The 20,922-nt window shown below is 36.1% G+C and overlaps 1 protein-coding gene across 1 annotated transcript in view; it reads right to left on the minus strand.

Moving 5' to 3' along the window:
- The window catches only part of RNF111 (ring finger protein 111), a 95,807-nt gene that overhangs the window by 13,158 nt on the left and 61,727 nt on the right, over positions 1 to 20,922 (minus strand). Inside the window, exons 4-7 of the mRNA XM_008139180.3 lie at positions 19,769 to 19,932; positions 16,156 to 16,350; positions 7,530 to 7,846; positions 3,231 to 3,489 (exon numbers count right to left, since the gene is read on the minus strand). Coding sequence (XP_008137402.2) covers positions 3,231 to 3,489; positions 7,530 to 7,846; positions 16,156 to 16,350; positions 19,769 to 19,932 — 935 coding nt within the window. The remainder of the gene's footprint in view (positions 1 to 3,230; positions 3,490 to 7,529; positions 7,847 to 16,155; positions 16,351 to 19,768; positions 19,933 to 20,922) is intronic.

A 20,922-nucleotide genomic window follows, 5' to 3' on the forward strand; every position in this document is an offset into this window, starting at 1 on the left:
TTGCCATTCACAAGTTTTTTACTTTGTGAAATCAGTATAAGTTATATATTTCTAAACACATGAACCTTGTTTTGCTTTAGGATTTACTGGTTATAGAGCACTAAAGAAAGGCAAGGAACTCAGGAGTCCTCTAGGCAAGACGCAAAGACATTCTTTAATTGCTGCTCTTCTCTTTCCCCGCCCCATGACATTTTTCCTGTGCTACATTAAGAAAATGAAGGAGACAACATGCCATGGAAATCAGCCCTTCATACAGATAATTTCCCCCATATCTTTATTCTGAATCTTTGTGTTTCAAAGTTACTGGTGAAAAGTCCCTCTGAAGAGTTTGTATCTCTCTTACTCTAAGAGATATACATCTGTTTGAGGTCTAAAAGTATGCTTGTATCCTCCATGAATTTCAGTTTGAATTTGGAAGATTTTCTCAGTAGTCTGGTATGAAGCTATGGCCATTCTCTAGTTTCATTCCAGAAGAACTTCCTTCAATTTTTAATTCTTTTGATTCAGTCAGCAGGTAACCATGAACACTCACTCCTTCAGCTATATTTTCAAATGAAACCTTGCTAGCATGTATTTAAAAGAAACTTTCAGTAGCTCAACAGGATTGTAACACAAATTTTTATACTGATATTTTTAAAAAGTTATATTGTCAAATTAATGCTTTAGGAAGTCACAAAACTTAGTACTTCTTGATCATAAAAAAAAAGAAGTAACTGTTTTATCATAGTTAACTATCTTTTCTCGGTTTCAGAACATTTTTCCAGTTTCATCTCAAAGTTTTCTATTTCTATAATCATTATGCAAAAAAAAATAATATTCACAAATATTACAAAATTTTAAAGTTTTGCTTCAGAATGAATTTAAGTTAAACTCTTCAACAATCATTTTACTTTTCAGCTATATTGAGGTATAATCCTATACAATAAAAGCCTAATATGCTAAGTGTCTGGTCAACTGGTCAGCTTTTCAACCAATCAAAGTGTAGTATGTTAATGATATGCTAAGGCTGCTCAACTGCTCACAATGACGTGCACTGACCACCAGGGGGCAGATGCTCCGACTGGTAGGTTAGCTTGCTGCTGGGGTCCAGATGATCAGGACTGAGCCAGAGGACCGGACACGCCCTGGGACCCTCCCACAGTCCCTCTCTGGCTGGCCAACCTCCCACATCTCTCCCCAGCCCCGATGGTGCACCGGTGGGGTCCCTCGGCCTGGCCTGTGCCCTCTTGCAATCCGGGAGCCCTCAGGGGACGTCAGAGAGCTGTTTCGACCTAATCCCACAGGCCAGGCTGAGGGACACCAATGGTGCACAAATCTGTGCACCAGGCCTCTAGTTAACAAATACAACTGTATATATTTAAAGTGTACAATATGATTTGACATACGTCTACTTTATGAAATAATTAAAACAATCAGGTTAATTAACACATCCAATCACCTCACATAGTTACCATCTTTTGGTGTGTAATGAGAATATAAGCCATCATTTAATCACTAAATATCTAAACAAAACAGATAGCTAACCACTGTGGAAAAATACCATTCTGCATTTCCACAGATTATTTATCTTCCTTCTCTATTTTATGTGTTCTTGCCAGTTAAAAAAAAAAAAAGTACTAATAGTCAACTTTTTTTCAATCCTAAAAGTTCAAGATGTCACTTTGACTCAGCAATCTCACTCTTGAGAAGTTATCCTACAGATAGATTAAAAAACTACAAGCAATTTAAATGTCCATCAACAGAGGAACTGAAAATGGAATATTATAAAGGTATTAACAACAATGAACTAGATTTTTATGTGCTAATATGGAAAAAAATCAAGGCACTGTAAATTTAAAAAAACATCAGGAATCCAAAAGCAAGAGGCAAATAATGTTTAATATGATCCCATTTTAAATATATATACTTGTATGTTCAAATAAAATTTCTAAAAGGTTTTATAATAGGCTATAAACAGTTGTTACCCCTAAGGTGTTAAGATTAGTAGGATGTGGGGAGAAGGGCTTTTAACTTCTCATTTTATATCATTCTGCAGTTTGAACTTCTTAGGATGTACATGTTATTTTTATAATAAATCAAGTTGGTCTAAAACATTTATTTCTTCATTAGGACATTAAAAAGGAATGAATTCACTATAAATTGCCTCACTATATTATTTAAAGGAGATGGGCAGAAAACCACACATTTTGAGTATTTAATAAAAGATGATCAGTTGAAGATGAATATCAACAAATATTACAAATCAGCCTGTGTAATTTCATACCAGTGTTCATATATAGAATCTGTCCATTTGTCAATGCTTTGCAAAAACTGTTTCAAAACCTGTTTCCTAGCTTACATTTTAAATGTTAAGTTGCATTATTGTAAAAATAAAACCAGGTTTCACTGTACAAATTCTGGCTTGACTCTAGTTATATCTGTAGAATACAAACTTAAAAAATTAGAGAAATGAAAGAAGAAATCTCAGGAGATACATAACTGAAAATGATCCTTTCCAAGTAATCAGAACAAAAGCCTGGTTTATTCCTGGCATGAATTTTTAGTTTTTAAATCAAAGTATTTATTAAGTTTCCATGATTATTAGCTTATGATTTAACAGAGTAGTAAATATATGTTACATAGCCTTAGATTATTTCTCATTTCTTATGATATCTTATAGATTTCCATTTCTTTTAAAAAGTCATGTCTGATTCTATTTTAACTACCTGCATTACTGAATATGGAAACCTTTTTGCAATGGGTAAAGCTTTTGTCAAGGAATTCTAATGCCTCAGTTAAGCTTCCGAATTCTTTTTTTTTTTTAAGCTTCAGAATTTTTATTCAAAATTTACTTTCCTGTGTCTAGAAACAACTACTAAACTTCCAAATTTCCATTAATCTTAAAGCATAAATCTAAGTTCCCTAAAACTTCCTTTTACAGGAATCTAGTATGCCATTAAATGTATTTCAATTTCATAGGCATTAAAATGTTAAAATGTAAAATAAAATATACTTTTTATTATCCTGACCCTCTTAAATAACATCTGACCTTTTTGCCTTAGAAGACTGTTGTGAGGATATGGGGTAAAGGGAAGATGAAATGGGAAAAATATACCCCATTTAATATTTCCTTAGAGCAAGGAAATACTAAAAATCTATAAATTAAGATGACTGAAAGGTAATCTCATAGAGGAATGTAAAAGCTTCATTTATATGCCCCTAAGGTTTCTACCTGTTAAATTTATACTTACAAGGAGGTGGCATATAGTGTCGACATGATGAGAGTGAGGCTTGTGCAGGGGGCTGGGGCTGGGGCTGTGCAACCATGCTTGACCCATAACCATCTAGTGATAATGGCTGGCTCGGGACAGCAGCAGCAGCCTGATGGCCAAAGATTGCAGCTCGGGAAGAAGAAACAGGGCAGCAGGGGTCAAATGCAGATGCTCCGTGAAAGCCAGCACTTCCATGACTTCTGATAGCATTGCTGCTCAGGTCCACTGGCAACGCCTGCTGCATAAAGAGGAATCGTATTTTATCTTCCTAAAGTTTGTCAAAACATTGTTTCATGTTATGTTATAAAAGTATTTCTAATGTAATCTAGAAAATAGAATCGTTGAATTAAGAATTTGAAAATGATAAAACTTTTATTGTGAAACCTACTGAACACCAAGAAAATACTCTGTATCTTGGATTGTAAAAATTGTAGTAATTATATACTTAAAATCTATAATCAATTTTTAAAAATCAAGCATAAGATCATGCTACCCGATGAACAAAGTTAATTATTACTTTAAGGTCTATTTCTCTTCCATTATCTAGATCTTAGAAAAAAAGAAAACTTTTCAATCATACTTCCATATTTTCCTTTATCCCAAAATTCTGAGTAGTAATTTAGGACTTCTTTGAACAACATATAATCACATTACTGAAAACATTAGGTTCTAGGTAAAAATTTGTTCTATTTCTAAACTGTATATAGCACATATTCAAATGAATCTTAAATAGTGCAAACATTACCTAAGGTAACAAAGGGCATAAGATTCCTTTTATTAGAAACATGACTTAGGGGAAGGTCCATATATTAAGTTGGAAAATAAACCCAAGAGTCTACTCATCAGTAATTAAGTTTCCCCCCTCAAAGCACTGAAAACTCCTATGTAAAACGCTTTATCTTCTAAAGCAGATTACAGAAATAGAATTGCTTATTTGTATTCTTAATTTAAATACAAAATCTTTTGCTTAGTGTTTGCAATAGCTGTAATTGTTAAAATGTGATTAAAGAATATATTAGTAAAGATTTGGTGTTATATATGGAATTATATATAGGAACTATTCAACACTGGAAGCTGAGGGCTGGAGATAAAGAAAGCTCGGGTAATATGAGAGGCCCAGGCCATCCAAGGGCCCAGTGAGGAAGAATAGTGGTCTCTGTGCTTTCAGTGGGCTCCAGGCTCAGGGGACACCAGAAACAAAAGAAACTGTGGATGCTAAAAGGAAAGGAAGAGGATAGTACAGGAGAAGCTGTGGGAAGGTGAAAAGGAATACAGTAGGTCCTTTCTTCCTCTATGTTATGTGTCTACAACTAATTAAATTAATGGCTGGCCTCTTTCTTTTGAGTTGGAAAACATAATGTATGCCCTCAAATTGAGTAAATAAGTTTCAAGAATAATAGTGTGAGGTCATGAGTTTTTATTTATGGTTCAAATCCTTTCCCTATTTTCCTATTTAGGCTAAAATTTGGCAAATGCACTGGAGTATCAACATACTATGAAGGTGAGCAAATTTCCTATCTTCTTTCTCCAGTCACTGATTAAGAACACTCCCAGAGAGTGAGTAAAGTAGGGTGAAGGTCCTCCTGGAAGGAACCGAAGGGAAAGTTACAAGTAAAGAATAAAAAGAAAGGGGGGAAAAAACCAACAAAGGGGAAAACCAATTTTTCACAATTCCAACAGTTCATTCAATTCTATTCTAGAGGGAAGGAAGGATAATCAAGATTGGTACAAAAATGGCAAATATTACTTTATATAGATTATAAGCAATGCATAATACTGAACTACTCTTTCAAAAGAGAAAGCAGCTTTACACAAAGGCATAGTAAGGACTACAGAGAGTCAAGTGACTACTGCAACTTCTTTGCTATCAGGCCTACTACTCCCCAATCTTTCTCTGCCTATCCACCATCTGGCACTCAATCATAAGACTTACACTGTCACAAATCCTCAGATCAGTTTATGTCTCTCACTCTTCACTTCCTATTGTGGCCACATAGGTCTCAACTGGAGGTTATCTCATGAGCATGTGCCTAATTAGAGAGTACTCCAAATGTCTAACAGTTGAGTACTTACGAGTCTCAACTGTTCATATTTCCAAAACCTCACTCTAGTCTCCTTCATATCTGCTGTCACCACTGAATGCCTGATCCTGCTGATTTTCCTCAAGTTTTGTATGTAGTCCAAATATATCTACTTAAGAGACAGTATAGGTTATATTTATTTTACACTGAACAGAAGTGTAAGAGACTATAATTAAGTCAGTCAGGTTTAAAGAAAATGTGCCATACACAACTATCTCTCAAACCAGCTGTATTATTTTGTTACTTCAATAATATTCTATGAACAAAAGGCCCACCTTTTGGCAGCTCTTGAATGAATGTGGAAGAAGTTGGTAGATTTACTTCTTCACGATTTTCCTACTATAATTATAAACCCTTCAGCCCAAATTTCTACTAAAAGGAAATTTTGCTTTTAAGCAGGGCATTTCATTCAGTTTACTGAAAAGTTTTCCTTTTGCGTCTTCATTCCCAAGAAGTAAACAGGTCTAGCCCAGTGGTCGGCAAACTCATTAATCAACAGAGCCAAATATCAACAGTACAACGATTGAAATTTCTTTTGAGAGCCAAATTTTTTAAACTTAAACTTCTTCTAACGCCACTTCTTCAAAATAGACTCGCCCAGGCCGTGCTATTTTGTGGAAGAGTCACACTCAAGGGGCCAAAGAGCCCCATGTGGCTCGCGAGCCACTGTTTGCCGACCACGGGTCTAGACGATTAGTAGATATTAATACTTAAAACTGTTACCAAAACATCACCTATAATCTTTAAAATCAAATTTTCCATGAAACATTTTAACATTTCTTCTGGATAACAGCACCTAGTTGTTTTATTTTTTAAGGGAACACCCCTCTTTCTTAATTACATTTTAATTTGTCAGATGTAGAAGAGATAACCATCAAAATTTAAAGATGAAACAAGTACTTTAGGAAAGGTCAAGGGACACAAAACAACAACAACCGTTGCTCTAAATTTTCTTTATTTTTTAAATTGAAATTATTGGGGTGACACTGGTTAATAAAATTATATAGGTTTCAGGTGTACAATTTTATAACACATCATCTGTATACTATACTGTGTCCAACGCCCCAAATCAAGTCTCCTTCCATCACCATTTATCTCCCCTTTACCCTCTTCTACCTCCCCGCAACCTCCTTTCCCTCTGGTAATCACCATACTGTTGTCTGTGTCTATGAGGTGCTTTTTTCTTTTCTTTTCTTTTTGTGCTTAAACCCCTCATCTTTTTCTTTTTTTAACTTTTTTTTTCCCAGTCTTTTTTCTAAGATATAGGTCAGCTACCACTTTACTTTGAAATAACATGTTTTATTTTCTAAAGTATACACCACCCAAGTTTATATCATAGTAAAAATTAAAATAGCACATAAAACTTGACTTCATTAACTACATGTGACCACCAATACTAATGCAGTATTATTTGACATTCTGAGCATTCACTATAAGCAACTAATTTACTGAATTAAAATTTTTTGTTGATATTTCAATTCCCCATAAACTAAAAATCTCATCTGCTCCTGAGAAACTATGTCACAGGTTTGCATCTGAGAGGTTATCTCTAAAGATTCATGGAGATTATAGGGAGCTCCAGAATAGGAGGTGGAGGAATAAAAACTGGGAGAATTTCCCAATTTCTCAGTAAGTAGATTGACAATGCAGTTGCAACACTTTGTCTGAAATACAATCCCAAAGATTAGATTTACCCGTATTTAACTAAAAAATCAAAACCATTCTAGAATAAAAAATAGTTTCATTTCTGATTTCTACATCCCTGGCCCCCTCAATTAACTGCAATAATTTAGAGCAGGGGTGGAGAACCTTTTTTCTGCCAAGGCGCTTTGTATATTTATAACATCATTCGAGGGCCATACAGAATTAGGCTGCTATATTTGGTCAAACTCACCCCTCATGACTTGGCAGGGCCAGACCAAATTATGTCTTGGGCCTTATATGGCCCATGGGCCAGACGTGCCCCACCCCTGATTTAGACCATCAAAAAATCCTAGAGACTTAAGTAAAAGAGAAAATTACTGACCACTAAATTAGACCACTTTTGCATGGTCAATAGAATAATGACTTATTTAGCATATAAAATTTATTATTAGGCATGTGTTTTTTTCCTGAAAAAAACACACAAACAAACAAACAAAACACCCACTATTTTAAATTTTTAGAAAAGAAAGAAAAAGTCATAAATTCCACATACCTGGTCATGGTAGCTGGTACCAGAACTATTTGCTCCACAAGGTGCTTGTACTTGTGGAGGTCTTTCCACAGGGCATGTAGGATCACTATAGGAGGGAGAAACTGGGACAGCTGGGTGGGGAGTATGATGGTGGTGGTGGTGATGTTGAAAATGGTGGCCATGCTGCTGAAAGCAACTTGTGTGTGGATGTCCTAATGCATGGTGATTCTGTGACGACCCTCCACATGGCGAGTGCTGAGGACAGCAGGAAGGTAACCTTGGCATTGCAGGAGGGCCATTTTCCGTTACAGCACTAGATGCAGCTCTCCTCAAGTCATCTTGTAACAGAAAAAAAATGCATAGAAAAATCAAATGATCAAATATCACTGTGTAATAAACAGGTACTGTGTATAAATAAGTAAATAATTAAGAAATGTTTAGTAAGTTCAAATCTCTGTAAAAAAGGATTGTGCCACAGTTTTAACATACATATAACTTCCATAAAAGAAGTTATAACATACATATTAACATACAGCCTCTCCTCAAACTACCTATTATGTGGAAACGATATAAAACAGATAAATATGGAGATAAAATTTTTTACTTAAAATGTATAAATCAGAAAAGTGGAGAATCGAGCCATATCTCTTCCTACCACATCACCCACATGACCCCTGAGGCATCTCCTCAGAACCCTTAGGATTCTGGAGTAGCATTGTTCTAGCCGTATTTCTAGAGTAACTGATACCAGGAATATTCTCCTCCCATTTGGCTCACAGTACATAGCTGATCTCTTCTGGGTCAATGTACCAATTAGGAATCTTCTGGTTACTAACAAATAGTACAAAAATACAACAAAAACTGGCCGAAACAAGTAAGGGAATTTATGAGCTCACATAAATGAATCTGAGTGGTGGTACTTTAGGCTCTGGTTGATAGGTTTGACTGCTGCAAAGCTCCCTGTAATTCTCCTGGGTCTGCCCTCCCATCCATGTCCTACCCTGCCTTCACTGGTTCCATTCTGGGGGAGGTCTATGATCTAACCCCTGTTCTGTAGTATCTGTGCACTGTTTCCTTTCCAAGCTCCTAGTCTGGCCAATATGGGCAAATTTCCTGAACCCTTTTGTAAAGGTTCTTAAGCTGGAGACTAGAATTCAGGAGTCTGTAAAATTGGATAAAAAAAAAAAGAAAGACTAATTTTTACTAATCTCTATTTGCCTACTGGATTAGTACTATCTTGTCAGCATCAGGTAAGAGGTTAAATATTACAAGTAATTTGTAACAAAAAACTATGAAAGTGGACAAGGTGTTTACTTTTAAAACATAAATTATAGTACTTTAAAATCAGTTCTATAACTGTATCACTTTCATTCATTTGGATTTCAAATTTCTTGAATAAACTGGACAGAGTTACAACCAGCATATCAGGAACTGATTATGACCAACAGCCTATCTTAGCTATGCTAAATCAAACATTAAGTACCTATTGTCTACATGCTGCAATATTTGTAGCAATAAACTCATTATTACAGGAGCGGTACTTCCTGCAACATTTTCAGGGTTTTATCTCAGCCCCCATGTCCAAGTGTTGTACAAGTGAATGTCATTTATTGTGTTACTTCAGAAAAAAAAAAAAAAAAGATTGAAAACCTCTGGGACACTAAATCCATTCAATGGATGACCTAAATGACCTTCCTGGTACCTTACAATTCTGGGATACTTTAATTTTACAAATCCAATTATTTGAGGATTTTGTATAACTCAAGAGATGAGTTTGTAACAAGAGCAAATCTATGGATTGTAAGAACTGTGACTGAAGTGACAGATATGACACCTTATTCAGAAAGAATGTACACCTTCTATGTCTTCAAATATTTCAAATACAAAACTCAGAGTAAAAGAAAAGGAAGCATAATGACTAGAATATATTTAAGACTGAGCACATATTTAAGGGGTCAGATCATTAAAAGTGTGGCCTCGCCCTAGCCGGCTTGGCTCAGAGGATAGAGCATCAGCCTGCGGACTGAAGGATCGCAGGTTCGATTCCGGTCAAGGGCATATATACCTGGGTTGTGGGCTTGATCCCCAGTGGGGGGTGTGCAGGAGGCAGCCGGCCAATGATTCTCATCATTGATGTTTCTATCTCTCTCCCTGTCCCTTCTTCTCTGAAATAAAAATATATTAAAAGTGTGACCTCAAAAAAAGACTGACCTTATAGCTCTACTTGTTAGGGTACAGTTTAGGCCTCCAATTAAATTCTCTATTTTCCTACAGTTCAAAACATCTTTGTTGCTCAAACAGGTTAGCAAAGTACAGACAACTGATTCTCCTCTTGTTCAAGAGTTACTGTCTAGCCCTAGCTGGGTAGAGTGCCATCCTGATAACGCCAAGGTTGCAGATTCGATCCCCGGTCAGGGCACAAACAAGAAACAGTCAATGAATATATAAGTAAATGGAACAACAAATAGATATTCCTCTCCCTCTCTCCCCACTCCTTCCTCTTTCTCTCTAAAGTCAAGAAATAAAAATTTAAAAGAGAGTCACTGACCAAAGAAAAGTGCCATAAATTAGAAGTGCCATAAATACAAAAATATCTGATCAATAAAACATTCTTTATTAAAATTAGCCCAGAGTATCCACCAAAAATGATACAATCACAAACCTGCAGGGAAATTAACACTACAGACTAGTGACATCTAGCTGGTTAAAATCCTTTCACTGTAATTCTAGGAAAATTACTGAGATGTGCTCATGTATTTATTCATTCACTTGGCAAGACTTACACAAATAATGATATGGTAAAGGACTTACAAAAGGCAATAGAGCCCTGGCTGGTATTTCTCAGTGGTTAGAATCTCGGCCTGCACACGATAGGGTCGCGGGTTTGATTACTATTCAAGGGCATGGATACCTGGGTTTCGGGTTTGCTCCCCAACCTGGGAGTGTGCAGGAGACAACCAATTGATATGTCTCTCTCACATCCATGTTTCTCTCTCCCCCCTCCCTCCCTTCCAGTCTCTCGCTGAAAAAGCAATGAAAAAATATCCTCGGGTGAGGATTAACAAAAAAGGAAGGAAAAGACAGACCTGATCTTTGATCTTCAAGTATCTCATCATCAATCATAAAGTCCATTTAAGATATAAACCAATCAGTATTACAACTGAAGCACTAAGTTTGAGTATAGGAGAAAATGGATTTGTTGTTCCACTTTTTATTTATGTATTAATTGGTTGCTTCTTGTATGTGCCCTAAATGAAGATCAAACCTGCAACTTTGGAGTATCCGGATGACGCTCTAAACAACTGAGCTACCTGGCCAGAGCTTTAACCTCCATTTACTTTTTATTTACTTTCCCCTGAAGAAATAAAAGTTCTAAGGAGAATAAGAGAATTTTGGAATAGCCATTGAGGGGAAGAAAAGGTAACTGATTAAGATACATCATACTATGGCAACTTACTACCAAAGGCCTGAGATTAGATATAATAATTCAATCTGCTTGGTTCTATGCTTTTTGTTAGCCCAATTTAGAAACATGGATAGAGCAAAGCTGGCTTAAGTTTTCCAAGGTTGGAACTATGCAATAAAATGCAAAGTTATAAAAGGGTACGAGATCAGCCAAAGGACTTGTATGCATGCATATAAACATTACCAATGGACATAGATACTAGGGGGGTGAGGACATGTGCTGGGGGCTGAGAGTGGCCAGGGAGTGGTCAATAGGAGGAAAAAGGAGACATATGTAATACTTTAAACAGTAAAGAATTATTATTTTAAAATGCAAAGTAAGGACAAGATGTGAAGAAAATAGATGACTGATGTTCTATAGAGTAATGGAATAAACTGAAGCCATAAGAACTGAGTGCCCCCTAAAGTAGCCTGCATATCTGTATGTGCTTCTATCAGATTTAAACAGAGGAACAATCTGGCCCAAAACAAGGTCCTTCTAGTCCAGAGGAATACAACATAAAGTCTATCCAAAAAGTGGTCATCAATATCATTAGAGTGATATCATGAGAAGGCCATTCAGGTTGTAATGCTGCCACTTAGGAGATTAAATGTGAATCCTGGGTGAACAAAGGTCTTGAATGAATGAATATATAAATGAAAGATTTGAAACTATCTTGAAATAAAGTTGGAACTCTGTTACATAAAATCCAGATAAGAATAAGGGTACAGAAAGCTATCAGGAGAGAGGAGTAAATGAATAGAGTTCAAATCTTTGCCTCAAAGATTATTAACCTTGAAAGTATTTAACATTCCAGATTTCTGCATTTCTGATGGGAAGAAATGGAGGGAAGCAAACTACTGGATATAGAGTTCAAAACCACAGTTATAATGTTACTCAAGAATCTTCTAGAAACCTCCGAGGAACTTAGGGAGACCTTCAAGGATCTTAGTGAGAATGCCAAAAAATGGAAAAGGACCAGTCAGAAATTAAGCATACACTGACTGAAATAAAGAATAATATACAGAGATCCAACAGCAGACTAGAGGATCCCAAGAATCAAGTCAAAGAGTTGAAATACAAAAAAAAGCAAATAACACCCAACTGGAAAAGAAAAAAGAATCCAAAAATATGAAGATAGTATAAGGAGCCTCTGGGACAACTTCAAGTGTACCAACATCCGAATTATGGGGGTGCCAGAAGAAGAGAGAGAGCAAGATACGGAAAACCTATTTGAAGAAATAATGACAGAAAACTTCCCCTACCTGGTGAAAGAAATAGACTTACAAGTCCAGGAAGAGCAGAAAACTCCAAAACTCCAAGCAGGAATCCAAAGAGGACCACATCAAGGCACATCATAATTACAATGCCAAGGGCAAAAGACAAGGAGAGAATATTAAAAGCAGCAAGAGAAAAACAGTTAGTTACCTACAAGGGAGTACCCATACGATTGTCAGCTGATTTCTCAACAGAAACTATGCAGGCCAGAAGGAGTGGCAAGAAATATTCAAAGTGATGAATAGCAAGAACCTACAACTAAGATTACTCTACCCAGCAAAGCTATCATTTAGAATTGAAGGTTAGATAAAGAGCTTCACAGACAAGAAAAAGCTAATGAAATGCTGAAGGGTATTCTTTAAGAGGAAGAAGAAGAAAAAGGTAAAGATAAAAAATTATGGACAACAAATATCTATCAACAAGTGAATCTAAAAATCAAATGAATAAAAAATCTGATGAACAGAATAAACTAGTGAATGTAATAGAATCAGGAGCAAAGAAAGGGAGCAGACGAACAATTCTCAGGTGGAAAGGGGTATGAGGGGTGCGTAAAGAGATTGAACAAAAATCTTACACCTATGAACATGGACAGTGGGGGGGGGGTGAAGGCATGGGGTGGGATGGGAACCGGGTGGAGGGAAGTTATGGGGGAAAAAAGAGGAACATCTGTAATAATCTGAACAATAAAGATTTAAAAAGTAGTAACTTTTTATTTTTCAATTACAGGTATTGTACATTATATTAGTTTCAAATGTACATTGATTAGACATTTATATAATTTACAAAGTAATAACCTAAATAAATCTAGTACCCATCTGACACCATACATAGTTACGACAATATTACTGACTATATTCCCTATGCTATCCTTTACATCCCCATGACTATTCTGTAACTACCAATTAGTACTTCTTAATCCTTTCATCTCTTTCTTCATAACCCCAAGCCTCTCCCATCTGGCAACTGTCAAAATGTTCTGTATCTATGAGTCTGTTTCTGTTCTGCTTGTTCATTTATTTTATTTTTTAGATTGCACATGAAATCACATGAAATGTGTCTTCCTGACTTATTTCACTCAGATATTGTGCCCATCCTAGGTCCATCCATGTTGTTGCAGATAGCAAGATTTCTTTTTCTTTTTACAGCTGAGTCATATTCCATTTTACACACACACACACAACACACACACACACACACACACACCTTCTTCTTTACCCATTCATCTATACATGAACACTTAGGTTGCTTCCGTATCTTGACTATTGTAACAAATGCTGCAATGAACATAAGGATATACATGTCTTTCGATTTAGTGTTTTGGATTTCTTCAGAGAAATACCCAGAAGTGGAATTGCTGGGTCCTTCCTTATCTCTTATTATATAGCCTTTGTTTTAGAATATATTTTGTCTAGTATAAATATTACTAGACTACCTTTTTTTTTTTTTTAATGAAGTATCTTTTTCCATCCCTTACTGTTAGTCTCTGTGTGTGTCTTTCAATCTGAAGTAAATCTCCCGTACTCAGCATATGTAAGGGTCTAATTTTGTTATCCATTCAGCCAACATGTCTTTTGGAGCATTTAATCCATTTGCATTTAAAGTAATTATTGAAAGATATATATTTATTGTCATTTTATTATTCATATCTTTGATTTTCTTCTTCTTCCTAAAGAAATCCTTTTAACATTTCATATAGCACTGGTTTAATGCGGATGAACTTCTTTAGCTTTATCTTGTCTGGGAAGTTTTCTATTCTAAACTAGAGGCCTGAAATTCGTGCAAGGACCTTGGCCTCAGGCCCCACTGCGGCCGGGGCCTCTGCCGCCTCTGCCGCCTCTGCCTAGGTCCCCCGCCTGCTGCAGAAGGACGTCTGGTCTAATTAGCATATTACCCTTTTATTGTTCTAAATGATAGCTTTGCTGGTAATCTTGGTTGTAGGTCCTTGTTTTTCATCACTTTTAATATTTCTTGCAAATCCCCTCAGGCCTGCAAAGTTTGTGTTGAGAAATCAGCTGAGTCTTATGGGATCTCACTTGTAGGTAACAAACTGCTTTCCTCTTGCTGCTCTTAAAATTCTCTTTGAGTTTAATCTTAGCCATTTTCATTATATGTCTTGGTGTGGCCTCTTTGGGTTCATCGTTTGGAATTCTCTGTGCTTCTTGGACTTGTATGTCTATTTCCTTCACCAGGTTAGGTTAGGTTTATGGAAAAGTCACTGAAAAGGGCTTGAGTGGAACCAAAATTTGGATTGCGCATTCTCTTGGGTGGGAGGGGATCTCAGGGAATCACCAGTATAGGGTGAATAGTGTAAGTCAGGTTGATAGACTCAGATATAGCATCCACAATCTGGTTCTGTGGGGATAGGGCTCAGCAAAGGAATGACGGACTCGGCCAGCACTTCTATCTGGGAGAAAGCTGCTCCTCCAACCCTTGCCCCAAAGCCAGACAATTCAGTTCCTCCCCATGTCCCTGATGCCTTTTGAGTTGCTGCCCCAGTGCTGGAGGTTATAGCTAGTGAGTCTGAGTAAGGCCGTGTACATGCCCTTTAAGAGGAACACCTCAGTCTCCAGCAACTCTCCCATCGTACTCAGCCACTATCCCTGCCGGTTTTCAGAGCCACAAGTTTGGGGACTTCTCTTCCCAAGACTGGAACCCTGGGCTGAGAGGCCTGGGTTAGGACCCTTCACTCTTAAGAAGGACCTCTACAGCTGACATATCCCTCCCAATTTTTAACCATCACCTGTGAGTATGGGACTAGCTCATTCCATGTCTCTGTCCTTCCTACCAGTCTCGATATGGCTTTCTCTCTCTGTCCTTAGTTATAGGACTTCTGTTCAGCTAGATTTCAGACAGTTCTGAATGGTGTTTTTCTGTAGTTTAGATGTCATTTTAATGTGGTTGTGGAAGGATATAAGTACCACATTTAGCTACTCCACCATCTTGACCAGAAGCTATGTTTAACTTTTTGAGGAACTACCAAAGTGTTTTAACAATGGCTGTGCCATTTTACATTCCCACCAGATTATTCATAAGGGTTCCAATTTCTCCACATTCTACTCCACACTAGTTATTATATGATTTATTGTTTTGTTTTTTTAAGTATAGACATCCTATTGGGTGTAAAGTGGTAATTCACTGTGATTTTGATTTGTATGTCTCTACTAGCTAGTGATGTTTTCATGTAGTTTTTGGTCATTTGTATATCTTCTATGGAAAAATATCTATACAAATCCTTCACCTATTTATTTATGTATTTATTTATTTATATATTTTTCTTGGCTTCAGAGAAAAACATCAATGATGAGAGAGAATCATTCATTGGCTGCCTCCTGCACGCCTTCTACTGGGGATAGAGCCTCCAACCGGGCATGTGCCATTGACCAGAATGGAACCCAGGGCCCTTTAGTCCACAGGCTGATGCTCTATCCACTAAGCCAAAAAGCAAGGGCTATCCTTCACCCAATTTTAAACACAGTTGTTTTCCTTTTTATTGGTGAGTTGTGTGAGTTCTTTATATATTCTGTATATTAGACCCTTATCAAATGTATGATTTTCAAGTTTTTTTCTCCCATCTGTAAGTTGTCTTTTCACTTTCTTGATGTCCTTTGATGTATACAAATTTTCAATTTTGATGAAGTTTAACTTACCTATTTTTTCTTTTGTTGCTCACATTTTTTGGTGTCAGACATTTAATTCTCCCCAATTTCTTTCAGTTGAGCTATGATACTTTGGCAACATATAGCACCCAAACTCAAATATGAAATCATAGTCTAATTCTAATTGAGACTACTTAGCTCATATATGATGTTGACTCTAAGACTATGTTCTTGCAAATACAGCTAAAATCTGAAAATAATCATTTTTCTAACAAATGTATATATAAAAAAAAAAAAAGAGTCCCTCATCCCCCTGATTTTTACATACCTCCTATAGAAGTACCAGTCATACTATTGCTTGTAAGAGTAGCTGAAGTCTCTGACACTGTGGAGGATTGGCTACTAGTGACAGCTGAAGCAGTATCAGAGGCCTGCTCAGAGGTAGATGGATTGGAATTATTAGTGGAAGCGCTTGTGGTTTGTGATTCCATTCTCGCAGAAGTGGTTGGTACTACAGTAGGTTCTACAAAATGTAAAATGTTTAGTCAGTATTTCAATACAAATTAGGTAATGGGTTATATTTTAATCCAAGCTAACATTTTTATGATAAATGTTAAAGCAAACTTTAATAATATGAACTCTGTAGGAAGTACAATATATAGTAAAAAAAAAAGCTTTCATGAAGTTAAACTGTTAACATTAAAATGTCGTTACTAACATATGATACTGCATTTTTAAAAATCCAACAAATGCATATTCTAATAATTCAGATGATTAACAGTTTTTTAAAATAATGACTATATAAGTTTTCTGATCTATCATAAAAAAAAAAGAGGATAATGAAAGTAAAAATCTCTCTGCTATGTTCATACATAATTATTATAAGCTGTCAGAAGGTGTTACAAAGAGTACTTGCCCTTTACAGTATATATTCCAGAATCAGATGCTTGGAAAGTAAGTCTGATTTCACCACTGACAGTATGATCCTGGATAAGTTACATAACCACTTTTCATTTTCTCATCTATAGAATTAGGAAAGTATTCTTCATAGAACTATTGCTAGGATGAACTGAGATCACACATATAAAGTACTTTGTACGATGCTTTACATATACCAATAATTTAATAAACATCATCTTGTATAATGTTTTACATATAGTAATCACATAATTAACATTATCTATGATGTTTAATATATTTTAATCTCTTACATGTATTTTTGTATGTTTTCCAAAACTTTTTTTGTAAATACTCAGTACTTTTTAAAAAAAATTTAAAATTTTTGTAGTAGAATATAAAAGAAATTTCAAGCAGATTTTAACTTACGAATGATTTATATTTTAAATTGATTATAAAATGGTTGTTTAAAAATAGAGAATCTAATTGTTATGACTATACAATAACAATTAGATCTTAAAAAGAGGGACTCTCTTAATGTTATATAGAATGAGAAGACAACTATTTTATATAATGCAGTGTGGAATGCAGACTCCTGAAACACAAATAGTACCTGCTTGGTCTATATGGAACATTGCACTCTGGTTGCTTCAACAAATGCATTTGCTTGTAACTAAAAAGTGAAGGGAGGAACCTATGTTTATTTGCAAATGCTTTTTAACAGTTTCTCAACCTTGGCAGTACTGACATTTTGAGCTGGACAATTCTTTGTTGGGTGTGGGAGTGGGGATTGAGGGTGGCTGTCCTGTACAGTATGTTTAGCAGCACCCCTGGCCTTTACTCATTACATGTCATTAGCACTCTCCTCCCAACTGTGAGAACCCAAAATGTCTGCAGATATTGACAAATGTCTCCAGGGACACAAAATGACAGCCATTTAAGAATCACTGGTCTAATTGATATAGTTAAGTTTTTGGTTTATTTTTAATAAGAGAGAAGCTTACTACTGAAAGAAACTAGTTGGGAGAAGAGGGCATCTACTGATCACTAAATACTATTAACATAGTTGAAGTAGTCTGGTTAGACTAATTCTAATGGGTTTAAAGGCTACTCTGTCACCTATTCCTACTTACTGGATAATAGGTGTCACAAATACTAAACATACAGAAAGTTTTCAAACTAGTCATCCTATATTTAACTAACTCCAATTGACCTTTAACTAATCCCTATTATATTAACCTCTGACTTACAGGTAATTTATAATGCTTCAAAATAAAAACCAAGGCACTGTTGAATGAATGCAGGCTATGGAAATAAATTATATCTTCATAAGCATCTTAATTCCAAAGTACTAGTAATCTGTAAACTATGATCATCCAAACTGCAAACAGCCCATCTAAGAACTGACTGATTGCCCAAGGCCTCTATTTCTACCTATTTAATGTATCTTTTCTCCAATTTATAGCTAACCCCTAAAATTAACAAATTTATATATGGTTGACCACCTCACTAAGAAAATTATGACCGCCGAAACCGGTTTGGCTCAATGGATAGAGCGTCGGTCTGCGGACTGAAAGGTCCCAGGTTCGATTCCGGTCAAGGGCATGTACATTGGCTGCAGGCACATCCCTGGTAGGGGGTGTGCAGGAGGCAGCTGGTCGATGATTCTCTCTCATTGATGTTTCTAGCTCTCTATCCCTCTTCCTTCCTCTCTGTAAAAAATCAATAAAATATATTTTAAAAAATAAAAATAAAAAAGGTGAGATTTAAAAAAAAAAAAAAAGAAAAGAAAATTATGACTGACCACTTCCTTGTAAGATAAAACTAATAATACTTGAAGATAATTCTCAACATGTAGGAAAATTCATATATGTAGTCATATATTCAAACATGCTACCACTTTCCCTAATCCCTGTTTACCAACTCTAGCTTTGCTTCCTCGGAGCAGTTATAAACCAAAACAAAACACTAAAACTAAGCAACACAAAAGGTACATACTATATTACATTAAAGAATCACAGCCGAAACCGGTATGGCTCAGTGGATAGAGCATCGGCCTGCGGACTAAAGGGTCCCAGGTTCGATTCTGGTCAAGGGCATGTACTTTGGTTGCGGGCACATCCCCAGTAGCGGGTGTGCAAGAGGCAGCTGAGCGATGTTTCTCTCTCATCGATGTTTCTAACTCTCTATCCCTCTCTCTTCCTCTCTGTAAAAAATCAATAAAATATATTTATAAAAAAAAAAAAAAAGAATTACATACTTTAAAAAGTAAATGAAATTATAAATAACCAGTATTAACCATTTGAATTCAGTTATAGAGCTTTACTGTTGTCCATAATTAAAAAGTATCATTTCTGCCCTTGTCAGTCCAAAGTGGCTAGGTTGAATGTCATCCCATACACTGAAAGGTTGCAGGTCTGATTCCTGATCAGGGCACATACCTAGGTTGCGAGTTCACATTCCCAGTCGAGCGCATATAGGCGGCAGCCAATTGAAGCTTCTCAATCATATCTATGTTTCTCTCTCCCTCTCTCTCTGCCAACTGAAGCTTCTCAATGACATCTATCACCCTCTCCCTATCACTTGTAAAACAAAATTTTTTTCTGCCGAAACCGTTTGGCTCAGTGGAGAGAGCGTCGGCCTGCGGACTGAAAGGTCCCAGGTTCGATTCCAGTCAAGGGCATGTACCTTGGTTGTGGGCACATCTGTGCAGGAGGCAGCTGATCGATGTTCCTCTCACATCAATGTTTCTGACTCTCTCTCTCTCTTTCCTCTCTGTAAAAAAATCAATAAAATATATTTTTTTAAAAACAAAAAAAATAAATAAAACAAAATTTTTTCCTAAGAAAATAACTACCATGCAATAAAACAAGAACCAGAAAAAAATTTAGGCACAATTACTATATTATAACCAAGATTATTACTGCAAATTGAAAGATAAGATTTAAAAATCTGAAAACTTCTCTGTAGTTTAATAGCACAGTAAGATATTTCATTTTATCAAATTTTCTTCATAATTCTATACTGTTACTCCTCCACCTTACCATCTTCATCAACAGTAAGGTCCACAACTTCTGCTGCATTCTGCCTCAAGGGCTGTATCACAGTAGAAATCCTACTGCGGTTCCGTGGCTCCTGTGGTCGACTTGTATGAGAATTTGAACCTTGGCTCCAATGAGATCTGGAGTGTCCAAGGGTTGAACGAGACCTTAAATGATATCAATATTAAATTAGTAAACATAAAAACACACACAAAACTTTAGTTACCAAGAAATAATAAGCCTTTCTTTACAAAGTTGGGAAATACTTCATGCAAGACTTTTCCAAAGAAATAATGGTCACAGAATTCAAAGTTATGACTAGCACAATGTCTGTCTGGCAGGCAATAAATATTTTCTGAATGAAATATTCACCAACCAACTGACCTAAGAATATGAGAAATGATACGTTATCATTTTATACCAATCACTGGTGTAAAATATAGGATACAGTTTCAAGAATAATGCTCTTTTCAATAGTTAGTGTGAATATTCACCCAGGTTACAATCAATTATTTACATTTTATGTAAATATCTAAATTTATTCACAATAAGTAAAGTAACAAAAATATCAACACCAGAACAGTTGGGGAGTCCTAAACCAAGCTACCAGTAAGTTTCTGGTACTGATCTAAAAGAGATTCAAGACACTAGAGAAATTTCCTGGGATCAGAAAGGGTAAGGATAGTTGCAGCTAGTTTTCTACACATGGTCCTTGACTTAATGGTTCGATTTAGGATTTTTCGACTTTGCAATGGTTTGAAAGCAAGATGCTTTCAGTAGAAACTGTACTTCAAACACTGAATTTTTATCTTTTCCTGGGCTAGCAAATATGTGGTATGATTCTCTCTTGTGATGCTGGGCAATGGCAACAAGCCGCAGCTCCCAATTAGCCACCTGACAATGAGAATAAACAACGGATACTCTACAGGGTATTCAGTGTGTATTCACTGATGATTTTGCCCAAGTCTAGGCAATGTGTTCTAAGTACATTTAAGGTAGGTCAGGCTAACTTATGATGTTTAGTAGGTTAGTTGCATTAAATGCACTTTCTTTTTTTTTCTTTTCTGGATTGGTTTTGAGATAGAATTGGTATTTAATATTATTTAAATGCATTTTCAACTTACGGTATTTTCAACATTCAATGGGTTTTTTTGGGA

Source organism: Eptesicus fuscus, chromosome 5 (genome assembly GCF_027574615.1).
Source record: "Eptesicus fuscus isolate TK198812 chromosome 5, DD_ASM_mEF_20220401, whole genome shotgun sequence".
Classification (NCBI taxonomy): domain Eukaryota; kingdom Metazoa; phylum Chordata; class Mammalia; order Chiroptera; family Vespertilionidae; genus Eptesicus; species Eptesicus fuscus.